This window comes from Balaenoptera ricei, chromosome 20, assembly GCF_028023285.1.
Source record: "Balaenoptera ricei isolate mBalRic1 chromosome 20, mBalRic1.hap2, whole genome shotgun sequence".
Taxonomy (NCBI): Eukaryota; Metazoa; Chordata; class Mammalia; order Artiodactyla; family Balaenopteridae; genus Balaenoptera; species Balaenoptera ricei.
Window position 1 is genome coordinate 52,385,114 of NC_082658.1, and position 13,580 is coordinate 52,398,693.

The 13,580-nt window shown below is 41.7% G+C and overlaps 1 protein-coding gene across 2 annotated transcripts in view; it reads right to left on the reverse strand.

The window, feature by feature from the left end:
* ANKFY1 (ankyrin repeat and FYVE domain containing 1) overlaps positions 1-13,580 on the reverse strand; it is an 80,437-nt gene that overhangs the window by 35,520 nt on the left and 31,337 nt on the right. For both annotated transcript variants that reach the window (XM_059908818.1, XM_059908819.1), the window contains exons 4-8: positions 12,355-12,490; positions 8,038-8,161; positions 6,786-6,935; positions 5,324-5,489; positions 416-620 (exon numbers count right to left, since the gene is read on the reverse strand). In XM_059908818.1, the coding sequence (XP_059764801.1) occupies positions 416-620; positions 5,324-5,489; positions 6,786-6,935; positions 8,038-8,161; positions 12,355-12,490 (781 nt within the window). The remainder of the gene's footprint in view (positions 1-415; positions 621-5,323; positions 5,490-6,785; positions 6,936-8,037; positions 8,162-12,354; positions 12,491-13,580) is intronic.

Here is a 13,580-nt window from a genome sequence, read left to right on the forward strand (position 1 = left end):
TTCTCAGATTCTAAACCACAAGGAATCCTCAACCAAATATTTCTGGGAAGGGGCAAAAGGAACACGACAACTACTGTCAGTACGCTGTGGAAGAAGATGGCAAGCTGTGAGGACAGAGCTGTCTAAAGCGGAGGTATTTACAAGAAGGTGGAAATGGAGTTTTGTGGAGATGGCAGAAACTGCTTCAAGATCCAAGGACCTCAGTCACCCAGGATGGAAATGGTTTCCCCAAGTGCCTCTGGCCTTAGTCGTCTCTCTCATTTGCAAAACGAATCGATGTTTGTAACTTCCATAGAATTCAGAGCGAATAATGCTGAACTAAAAAACATGAGGTCCCCGCCTGCCAGTTATGTGCCACCGTAAAATAACACTCCGGGAACTGTGCTCAGAGCAGGTGATCTGCTCCCCGACTTACCGGCCCTTGCTGTCCTGCATGTTGGGGTTGGCGCCAGCCTGCAGGAGGGCCTCTGCAATCTGTGCCATCTCGGACATCACATCTGCTGAGTGTTTTTTTGAACTGTACGATGCTACAAGGTGCAACGGTGTCTCCTGGGCACCCAACGTAGCAGCATTGACAAGGGCCCCGTTCTTAATGAGGAAAGTGGCAGCAAAGAGATCTCCTTGAAAAGAAACAATAGAAGAAATGGTCACATATGACAACACCCAGGGCAAGCTTTTCTGACCAATGTTTCCTCAAAAAGGTACCAGTCAGTAACTGCAGACAAAGAAGATCTCATCATTGAGATCACGGACTTACATACTCAAATTCAACTGATTACCTGTTGTCATCTGTCCTGACCCCTCGCTTCAATATCACTTCACAATTTTAAGTATACCAGGCTTCTATCCTTCGAAGGTCATTAACTCTCATAAAGGGTTCCGAGATTCCTCCACAACACAATTTATCTCCCTCTCTCATTCTTGACCACAGTCTGTACCTAAGCAATACTTACCTCTAACCTGCTATACGTGCAGTGGCTCTTACACAGGCACTTATGAGAAGTTTTCCTTTATATCTCGCAATATCGTTTCATCTTCTTCAACTATACTTTTGCTGTCTGAATATCGAGAACGGGGCTTAGGATTTCAGGAGTGGCAAAGCTCTCAAGTCTGTTAGCTGTATTCCTGTATTATTCATCCGAATGATATGAGTTTCATCTAGTCTTCAGTAGACATGGAATTTCAAAATCAACTGGTTTTCAGTATTTCCCATCCGCTCTATTCTTTCTTCCAAGGGACCATCTTGCTGGAGAGTGTGAGCTCTGGCACTGAGGTGGCTAGGCCACCACAGGCCCCTCATATTCTGATTGGTCCGTGTCTGATTTATTTTTGTATCTACCACTGTCTTATACAAAACAGGCACCAGGGACATGTTTGGGAAGAAAATGGACTGACTGGTTGAAGTTATAAGGTTCCACTTTAACAGACTGGCTCTAATTCCAATCAATTATGATTCTGGGTAACTTAAGAGTTCTCTAACCAGACCCTTCTGAAATCTTTTCATTCTTCTGTCCCTGATTTTTTTCTTGGGGGGTAGGGGAAGATACAATCTTTACCAGCATCGTGTGCAAAGGACCAAAGCTTAGATTTCTTTACAGAAAGATGTCGGTAGAGCTCTGAAAGCAGCAGGTAACATGCATATCAGGGATTAGCCTGGATCAGACCTTTGCTGTCCATATGTACACAGACATACTAGGGTTCTCAGTAGGGCCCTAATGTGTAATATGAACAAACCCCACAGAGATTCAGTCTAGGAGAGAATATGTAAAAACAATACATTAGCAATAGAATAAAATATCCTAGAGAAAGCCACTTACATTCTGGAAGTGGAAAGAAAATTTAGAATTATGAGGACAGAGAGCCTTAAAATGACAAATCTGATAAATAACGTACTGGGGGACAGGTGAAATGTGGTTTCATTATCTTTAAGCTTGGCATATATTCCAAACTAAGTAGTAAACAGATAGTAAAGCTAAAATATGTCAATGAAAAGCTTGTAATACACTATACACACAGAAGATAAACTGGGCAATAGTGCACACAGAAATAAGGGTACAGATCAATGGTTGGATTCAGATGGATGGCATAATAAAAAAACTTTTTATATCTTAAGCCCTCTTAAAAAGAATCATAGCTTTTAGATTAGATTTACTTTATTCATAAGCGCCGAAGTTTTTTTTTTTTTTTTTAACTTACACATATATACATACATACAATATACGCACCCTACACAAGAAGTCATTTAGGAATTATTGGCAACTGAAAATTGATGATGTTTTACATTAACAGAAAGTCAGCCCATGGATCTACAACCTAGAGGAAATAGACAACTGACATCAAAAAAGCAGAACCAAGGGAGGGAACAGAAAATGCCAAAAACACCATTTATAAAGTTTCTGTCAATAAGAAAACTTCTAATACATTTTAGAACGACTTCCATCAAAAACCGTTAAAACAAAAACTGCTTGGTGCTTAACAGTTCCAATTACTTCATCACTTCACTCCCTGAAATTGCCAAGTAAATGTATAATGACTTGTCCACATAAAAATATTCCTAACAATGTAGTTAATGTTTAAAAAAAATCCACACACAATTTTTCTTTCAACAAAGCTCCCTGACCGAAGTTTCATTCAGGGACCAGGCAGTAACTTTCATTATTTAATTAACAAAAGCTGTATCTCATGCTGCTCCAGTTGGTGGCATCATCTGCAAACCTCCTACAAACAATTAGATAGGAGCATGCTGCTTAAGAGACCCACTGATTGATGTTGATCATCAAGGAAAATAAGCACAAGAAGATTGTTTTAAAAAGCAAGGATTCATCTTCTTGCTCAGATCCAGCTAATCAGAGGAGATGGCGTCCCTCTGGTCACATGTATATCTCCTGTGGACTCATTCACAGGTGCACTCTCGAAACAAACTGATGGGTACACTTGGTTATTAGGATGATTGGTGACTCTTCTGGTTAGAGATTCTAATGTGTGTCCACAACCAGACCTAAACCTCATATACTGAGGATCTTCACTCATATTACAATGAACTTAAAGTAAGGTTAACAGTGGGCTTCCCTGGTGGCGCAGTGGTTGAGAATCTGCCTGTCAATGCAGGGGACACGGGTTCAAGCCCTGGTCTGGGAAGATCCCACATGCCGTGGAGCAACTGGCCCCGTGAGCCACAATTGCTGAGCCTGCGCGTCTGGAGCCTGTGCTCCGCAACAAGAGAGGCCGCGATAGTGAGAGGCCCGCGCACCGCGATGAAGAGTGGCCCCCGCTCGCCACAACTAGAGAAAGCCCTCGCACAGAAACGAAGACCCAACACAGCCATAAATAAAATAAATAAATAAATAAAATTAAAAAAAAAAAAAAGTAAGGTTAACAGTTAAATTTTAGGTATATTACTCAATTTAATCATTTGGGCAGGTCAACAGACTGACAGCTCAAGGTGAAGAAGGAAAGGTGAAAAAAATTCCTACAGAAATTGAAGCTGGTCATGGCACTGCAACACAGGGGCAAGGTAAGAGCTGCAGGCTGACCCTGCCACATGCTAGTCACTGGGCGAGGTGTGCTACTAACCTGTCTCTCAGTCTCCCAACAACCAGTAAAGCAGAAATGATTCCCGCCTTACAGGTGAGGAAAAGGAGACTCAAGAATGGTTAAGTGACTTGCCCAAGGCCACAGAGTAAGTGGATGAGCCAGGATTCCCATCTTGGTACATCCAGGCTCCAATGCCAATACTCCGTGCTCCACACCAGGCCACACTGCCACGTTCAACAATCAAGTTTACCACGCCCACACTGCAGCCCACACGCTTGCAAGCAACTAATAAATTCAGAGCAGAAGATTAAATCATCTGCAAATAAGCACCAAAAATGCACCCCCAATTCTTGGCAATTCTTGTAACTAAGCAATCATCAAAATATTTAATAACTCATCAAAGATGTTTTTTCATCATACATAAGAATTTAAGTCCTTAAGAGGAAAGAGACATAATTCTGAGATTGTTTTTTTAGTAACAAGTTTACTTGTTTCCAAAATAAACATTTCAGACACTAAACAGTATGGGAAAGAATAGTTCCTGATGTGGTGGAAACTTTCCCCACTGAACACACACCCAGTGCTCAGCATCCAATGGCTTTGCACAGCGTGGAGTGGTGCTTGGGAAAAATGCATCTGCTCTTGACACTGACATACTCTAAGGATTTCCTTCCCCATGATGAACAAAATTTTCCTCTCCATCAGCCAGCATGCTTAACACTCTAACACATGACCTAGAGGGATATTTATATTAAAACCTATGCCCAAAAAGGGCAAAGCCACAGCTGCAACAGGACCTTACTTGAAGTAACTACATTCCACCAACTAGGAGCAACTTGTGAATGGTAAAAGTGTAGCAGAGATAATAACGGTATAATAATGCACAGCTGGAAGATTAAACATACATGATTAAGATATGGGGAAACCATTACACGTACTCTGTTTCTGATGTCCACATGTAAACAAAAAAGTGGCCACAGTCAAGTACTTCAATCAAGTCATCTATCCCTCTATACTCTACAAAATGAAGGCTTTGAGACATCTGAAAGGTTTCATTCCATACTGGAACTCTACCCCTATATAGCTTCTCACTCTGTCAAAAAAAAATGACTACTGCAAAGTAGAGTCAGGCAGGATCCATTTGGGACTTAAGAATTACTAAGGCCATGGGAAAAACAAAAGACTAGTACTTGTTTCCCTTTAATTCAATAAGGTGAAAATGCTTTGATCGTAATTCTATCACTTACATAGCTTCCCACTACTAATGACAATGTACTCAAACAGAGCTACAATTTCAAATAACTTCCCAAGAACAAAATGAAACTTCATCACTTTGTCATGATCTATGACAAGTCTATTCTGTAAAAGTGAAAACTCTTGAATCCAAGAATGCGTTTAAATATTCGTGTTCTTGATACTTTCCCTCTCTTACAGCAACTGATACAAGTAAAGTCTTCCTAGCACAATTTCTGGAGAAAGCGATGTACTGAATAAGCAAATAACACATCAATTGCTTACAAGTAAAAGGTACTTTTTCTATAAGTACCATCTTTCTAGCCTTCTTCTGGGGGTCCTGCTGACATTCTGAAGAGCCTAACCAACAAGGCATAAGGCAATAGCTCTTCCATCTCTCTTCTGACCCACTGATCACAAATTCTAAATCATGTAGCCTGCAAGTACAGACTCAAGAAGCCTTTGAGAATCTGTGGAACAGGGTCAGTCTTCAAAAGTTACCTGGATAAAAGTAAAATTGCCCACCGCGAAAAATATAAAATACGCTTCTTCCTACCTCTTTGGATGCCTTTATGTAACAAGCTCCAGCCATTCTTGCCCACCATGTCCACGTCAGCTTTGTGACTAACCAGAGTGGTGGCGATACTCTCTAGTCGTCGTGAAAGGGCTAGATCTAAAGCAAGATCTCCGTTATGATCCAACTCATTCAGCTTCCCAGGGAGCTGCGCAGAGAAATTTGTAAATCAGCACCCATCCAGTAGAGAATACAACTGAATCTCTCACACCTTGACTCTTAAAAATCATCTCACACAAATGTCAAATTTTAGTCCTATAACTTACTATAGCTTACTCTCCAAATTCAACTGAATTCACAAACTTCTCTCAGGCCTCCTCAGGGCTCACGCCTTTCAGGCAGCCCAGGACTAACGGGGATCACAGAGCAGGTGCAAACACCATGGAAGACAGTACAAGGGGGAAATGCAGACAATGCTGTAGGAACACAAGTGTCAGGACAGAGGTTCAGAGAGCCTGATGGGAAACAGCTCACATTTTCACAAAAGACTGTGGCTTGCTTAACTATCTAATTCCTCCTAGCAGTTTAATGCCTCCCCCACACCCTGGACACCCAGGATAAAACACACGACACAGCCATCTGCCCAGAGCAGCTACATTTCTTCTAAGGCGGTGTGGCAAGCAGAAGAACAGCCCCCAAAGATGTCCACGTCCTAATCTCCCGAACCTGTGACTATGTCACCTCACACAATGAAAGGCACTTGGCAGATGTGATTACGGTTAAGGACCCTGAGATGGGGAGAGTGTCCCTGGACTATCCAGGAGGGCCCAATCTATCTAATCCCATGAGTCCTTAAAAGTGAAAGAGGGAAGCAGAAGAGTAGGTCAGACAGTTGTGACACGAGAAAGACTTGATTTGCCACTATTGGCTTTGAAGACAGAGGAAGGGGGCCACGGGCTAAGGAAATGTGGTGGCCTCTAGAAGCTGAGAATGGCCCTGACTCAGCTGACAGCCAGAAGAAAATGGGGATGTTGGTCCTATAATCACAAGGAACTGAATTCTGCCAACAACCCAAACAAGCAGGCTTCCCTAGAGCCTCCGGAAAGGAACACAGCCTGCCAACACTCTGACTTCTAGATGGGTGATGCCTGTACTGGACTTCCAAGCTACAAAACTGTAAGATAATAAATTTGTGTTGTTTTAAGCCACTAGGTTTGTGGTAATTTCTTACAGTAGCAAAAGAGAAACTAAGGCAGATTTTGGTACCTGGAAGTTAAGTACTGCTGTAACAACTATCTAAAAATGTGGACGTGTCTTTGGAAGTGGGCAATGGGCAGAGGCTGGAAGAAAACTGAGAAGCATGAGAGGAAAAGCTCAGACTGCCTCGAACAAACTACTAGTAGAAATATGCACATTAAAGACTGTGCCAGCAATGGCTCAGAGAAAGTGAGGAGCGTTGTAGAGAAGAACAAGAGAAGTATAGTTTGGGGAAAAGGTACAGTACCTGTGAATCCATTTCAATTAGATAAAGGAAGACCACGTCTTCTCTCTCCACTTTGATAGCTTTATGTAACGGGTACTCAGTCTTGGATTTGATCATTTTGTATAACAACTGAGCACTCATGCTGCTGAAGTCCTCCTTCCGTAAGTCATCCTAAGGATTAAAGAGACAGTGAAAAGCAGAACAGATTCAACATATCAACAATAACGGCAACTGACATTTCTTAAGAAGCCCTTGGAATGTGTCTGGCCCTATTTTAAAGGGCTTAACATTTCCCAACTCATTTAATCCTCACGAAAACCCTATGAGGTAGGTACTATTATTATCCCCATTCACAGATGAAGAAAGTAAAGCATAAAGAGGCTAATTAATGTGCCCAGCTCGCACACTGAGTGAACGGCCAAGCCGGGATCTGGAGCCCAGAGGCCCACCTGCCGAGCGAGGACCCCCCCCCCCCTCACCACAGCACTACCCTGCCTCTGGGCGAGACGGCACAGCACGGGCAACGCGGACACTCCACAGGGACGGAGTCACAAGGAGCCCTGCCCGCGAGAAGAGTCCTGCCCCTCAACCCCACAAGGGTGACAGCTACAGAATTAATCAGAACTTCCACAAACAATTCAGTCCACTGAGTCACCACCGCTCTCTACTGCTGCAGCTCTCTAAGTTTCTACCTGCTTTAGCAGAAAGGTTACCGTTCCTGTTTCAATTCTTTAAAATCCGGTTCTTTAAGACACTTTTTCTCATAATGCTGTGGAGTACCGAACAATTTGCAGAAACTAGGTTATAAACGTAGCCCTAGCCATGATTTTCTGAAAAATGCAAAACAGACGAAGAAGTGCAAGACCTGTCTTTATGATGGAAGCTAGCTAAGAAGGGCACGTGTGCATTTAACAGCGCCTTCCACACGACCAGGCGGCAGGGAGCGCCCGGAGGGCCGCACAGCAGCACCCGCTCCCGGGGCTCAGCCGCCACGCCCGCAGACGGAGGGCAGAGCGGGCCTGCGTCCCTCCGCTCCAAGCCTGCTTCTTGACCTGAGCCATCTTCTGCTCCTCTACTCCGAAATCAGAACCATGAGACTTTTAGAGCCCAAAAGAATCTCACAGATCACCTAATGCGACTACTTAGCCTTCAATTTTGTTATGAAAGGAAATGAGGGGCCAGCGAGGTATCCTTCTGTGGAACCAGGTCCCAAGCCCCAGTCTTCTGACTTCCAGAGAAGGTGCTTTTCCACACCTCTCGGTCTCACACTCACCCAATGACTTGCAATAATTTCTGCACAGTAGTTCATCAGCGTGCTGGCGTTCAGTTCCTCCGCAGTCTGATAGAAGCGGATACAGTTCCTGACGTTCACCAGGGACATCACACCCTTCTCACATCTACGAGACAATTTTAATGACCAACAGTATTATTAGGACCAATTTATTCACAAACAAACAAACCAAAGCAATAATCTGGGTACTGCCTGGCCATGTCCAATAGCACTAAAGTGTAAGTAAGGTTTAAGCAAAGCAGCTACGAATGAATTGCAGCTGAGTTACTATATTTTACAAGTACTAGAAGTTCATTATTATATTGCTCATTCTGGTCAGAACCAAAATAATCTGTAAATAAATATGTTAAGCATAACCCCCCAACTGCCTTGAAAGTAATCACGTGAAACTTGGTAATCATACCACACAGGCAATTGTAATATCAAACACACAATGCATCAAATTCAGTCCTTTGGTATTTAACTGTAGGGGACATGTTTGCAGTTCCCACTAGCACAACTCTATCATGCAACCAGTGTGGCTTAGAAATCACTTCAAATATGAGGCTCTATGCCTCAATAAATGAACACCTCCTTAAAGGTCTTCCCCAAACGGTGATCTATATGGTATGTGAATTGTAACTCAATAAAGCTGATTTTAGAAAGCCCACTTTAAAAAATCTATCATGTATAGAAACAACTGAGTTAAGAGTCAAACTATAGTATACCAGACAGAGAAGAACTGGCTACAACGGATGTCCCATAGAGCCTGGTAACAACATGACAACAACAACAGCAACAATAACAAGACTCTCACAATCACTAGGAGAGCCCCAACTACGTCAGGGAAGAGAGGGCTGCACGCAGGCCTCTGGTAGCACAAAGCAGGCACACGCATGTCCTAGCCTAGAAGATGTAGCACTGGGAAGGCCCACACTTCCACTGCCCCAGAATTCCTGGAAACCTTGGTGGGCCTCCACAGCACAGGGCCCGGGGGAAGGAGGCAGGTGACACGGCCCTCCCATCTCCTTTGCCTGAACATCTCCCTACAAATCAGGTTCACCTCCAAGGGCAGTCGAGAGGCCTAAAGTGGCGTCAGGTATTCCCCGACACCCCACCGCCGCTTCTGTCCCCAGCTCCCACAAAAACCATGTTCTGATCACAAGGGCAGCACACAGTGCTGAACGCAAAGTGAACCGTGAGGTAAGAAAGACCTGAGTTGAGGCCCACGGAATTTGAGGGGCCAAACTACACGAGCTCCCTGTGACCCCACCTTCTCCCCCGTGAGACATTACTCTATCTCAGAGGTTCAGGGGATCTCTGTGTGTTTTCCAAGATAAAGGAAAACTATGTAAGCCTTGCACAGTCTGAGGTACATAGGAGGTATGTTTGCTTGCAAGCTGAGGTCCTTCTCAAGGAAGCTGCATAATTTAATAACTAATACGAATGGGTTTCAGTACTACTATAAATAAGAATAACTGATTGGCGAGCGGATAACTCCCAATTCTAACAGGTGAGGTTTGGATACCAAGTGGAGAGTGGGAGATGGGGGAGGAAAGCAGGAAAGTCATGAGAAAGACCTGGGAAGAAGGGGGAACAAACTTTCTAAACCTCACAAATGAGACCTTAGGGTAGGAGCAAGAATAATCGTGGAGTCATTTCTCCATCTGGCAGTAAATGCAGGCACCCATTTTATTCCAAGACCTGTGCTTAAGCGCTTTGTTTTTAAGCTACACAGCTTGGCGTGAAGAAGCATCTCCCCCAGGGCACTTATAAATCAAATTGTCACAATATCTAAATAAGTTACTATAATAATGAATAACAATGTTCTATTTCTGAGCCTCTGCTGTCTGTACCACTAGTTTCCCCAAACTATTAGCAGACTGACAGCAATGTTTGAAGTCATTCTGACCCAGGCTATGAAATCAGAGCATTCCAGGAGAAAAGTCCTCTTTTCAGGTATGTGAAACTTTTACCACTTTTACAATGACAAATATCCTAATATCCTAAAACATGGTGTGATCTCAGGGAGTACTGACTTTACAAAGCATTTTTACAGACAAATGCTGAGAGTCTGAAAATTCCATTCCCCTCCTTACTACTGCCAAAATACACTGCATCAAGATACTCAACTATGTTTCATGAAGACAGATGTTTTGTTACAACTGGCAGACACTTCATTTTCACTAAATTCTAGGATCCCCAGAGTGCCATTCACTATTTGGATAGCCTATAAATAGTAACTGACATGATTTACACAACTGAAGAACATGTAATTATATCTAAAAACTCAGATTCTCAGTTGTGTCTTCTCTTTGAAAAGTGGAAACGCAGACTAGCTTTCCTCTAAAGGGATTTTGTTGCTGTTAATACACGTTTTTAATTTTAGAGTACAAAAAGGACACAGATGCACAAAAACGATAAACCTAATTTTTAAAGTACAAAGTCAAGCATATACTCAAGCGTCCCACAAACTCCTGTCTAGTTTTTTATCAATCCCGTGTGTGAATATAAGGCAGAAAAATTACTGAAAGAATGAACAACAAAAAGTTAACAGTGGTTGAATTACAGACGATTTCCTTTTTTTTTTATATCATTCTATACTTTCTAAATACCATACACTGAACATGTAGTTAATAATCAGGAAAAATTATATAAACTGTCAGTTGTTAGCATACACTATTAATTCTCTCCTTTTTTAAGAGTATTTTCCTGATAATGCTTATGCCCAAAACTTCCTTTTCATCAAACTGGTGATAGCATTCCCAAACCACCAAGATCCCTACATTACAAAAATGAGCAACACGGGCTTCACATTTAACTGCACACATTTGTGTTGGGGCCCTTTCACTTACTATTTCAAATGTGTAATTTCTCCTGCAGGCAGCAGTGGGCGCTCTGTGACCTTTCAAAAGCCAACAATTGAACCCGCTACTGGGTCTCTTCCATCCCAGCCCTTAACAAAGCCATGACAGATAAACTTAATGCCCACATCCAACAATACAACATTGAGCATCTGGTAATGTTGACAGTTATGAAGCCTAATCAGTCAATAAACAACAAACATTCTAATTAAAGAATCCATTACACAGATTACAATTATCTAAACTACTCCAAACTGCAGGGCACTTTTATCAAAGCAATTTAATTTACAAGCAAGTTTGACAAGGTCAATGGGAGAAAGCTCAGGAAATCTGGGGGGGAAAAAGTAGATATAAATCACACTCAATCTAATTAAAATCATTCTCATTTCACTCTCAGATGATTCAAAAACTCACCCAAAGAAAGGCCCTGACAGTAAAGTTATCTTTGCTAACCTAATACTATATGTACCTACAAACCTTAGACCTGCTTGTTTGGTTTTTTTTTACTTATTGTATTTAGGTATTAAAATGCACTCAAGCCCACATCAATCACAGATAGTCAGGAGTAACCTGTGTACTGGACTCATGTGGGGCACAGTGGGCCATCTCAGGGGAAACATCAGCCTCATAATGAAAACAGAACAAGCAGCTCTAGTAGCAAGGTCTCTCTTGACTCACTGAGGGCAACACAACAAGTGGAATGCCTCTTGATAGCTAAAACTACCTCTCCACCCACCCAGGAAAAAAGCCATTCCTTCACGCACGCAGAATACAAAAGATTACTAAGTGACATAAAAAGACGCTCCATCTACCAAGCTGACTACCAAGGGCCACATCTCCAACAAAAACTCAAGGGCATTTTGCTTGATATCGTCTGGTGAACGTTTTGTTTTCTGTTGTTATAAAGGCCAACTCGGGAGGGCAACAGAGAAAATGCAATATAAAAAACATAGGAGGCTATCTCCTTGGAACCTAAAAAGCAGTTAACAAATGAAGTGAGACCTCAGAAACACTATGAAACTTACTGAGGCAGATTCTCATGTACTAATTTAGTCATTAATGTGTTTCTAACAAGAAAATACGACCAAGAACTCCTTCTAAGTAGATATACCAGAAAGTAGAACAAAATGTCAAAGGAAATGGTATAGGAGGGAAAGTTGAGGCGTTGGACATTGGATTATATTATTTCACATTCAGTTCATCAGCTCACATAGCTATGTAGTCTCAGGTAATAAACCAGTGACAGAAAAGAGAATACCTAAAAGCTTTGGCAAAATTTAGCTTACAAGATAACATGAAGCAAGGGAGATAAAATTCTCTCCCCACTATTGCGTTTAAAAGAACACCTTGCAAAAGTTATTTACATTAGCAGAAGCAGCTGTTTTCCCAGAGCTTGGCATAATTAAAGCTCAGCCACCACCATCTGAGGTGCTTGAATATATCTGCTGTGACTTGCCTCTCCCTAAGGAGCTGTAGCTGAAACCGATTAGCTAGTTTCATCAGCTCGGTCAGGAACACATCATCTTCTCTGAACTCCAACTCATCCGTATAGATCCAGCGAAGCATTGTCATGGTCACCTCAGGGTTAGCATCTGGTTAAAGAAAGAAAGTAGAAAAACTTTGAAAACAAAGCACAGATGACATACTCAGGCCTTCCTGAGGACCCCTAAAAGTTGAGGATAATAAACTAAATTCTGGTAGACCCCACTCAAAGAAGTATCACACAGCCATTAAAAATGGTAATTAAGCATTCTGGGTACCATCTGACTCCAGAAAAGTGTTAAAAGTTCTGCACGGGGCAGTAGGTGGGGGAAATGAACCTATTAAAGATATAAGTCAAATAAACTGGGGGAAACTATTTTAAACATATGGCAAAGAGTTTACATTCTAATAAAAAGATCTTACAAATAAAAATGAGAAGATGGACACTCAATGGAAATATCAGCAATGGATATAAATAGGTAATTCACAAAGATACATAAAATGGCCAATAAACCTTACTGATAACTAAATATAAACTTAAACTAGAATACTTTTTTTGTTTCTCAGACTAGCAAAGATTCTTAAAAGTGCGTAACCTTTTTTTTTTCCTTTGGCTGTGCTGCAGTGGAAGCGCAGAGTCTTAACCACTGGACTGCCAGGGAGGTGCATAACCTTTGACACAGCAATCATACATATAGATTATTATCCTAAGAAAATAACTAAGCAAATACAGAGAAACATAAGATAGTCAATGCAGTATTATTTTTAATAATGAAAAATTGGAGCAAAACTCTTAAGAGAACTAATTAAATAAATTAGAGTATAAACTGGAAAATGTTGCATCAATTAAAATTATTTAGATCTATATTCAACATAAAAAGATATTCACTACATAGCAAGTAAAAAAACTACATAACTAAAAATACATGTATTAAATGATTTCACTTTTTGTTAAATATATTCGTCTGTGTATATATGTGTGTGTATACACATACAAACACACACACACACACACACCCACACCCACATACATAGTTTCGTGTCTGTCTTCCATCCAAGTACTAACCAAGTCCGGCCCTACTTAGCTTCCAAGATCAGACAAAATCGAAGACATTCTGGGTGGTATGACCACAGAGAGATTGTCCATCTGTCTGTCTGTCTATCTATTGAGAGACTGGTAAGATATACACTAAAAGTATC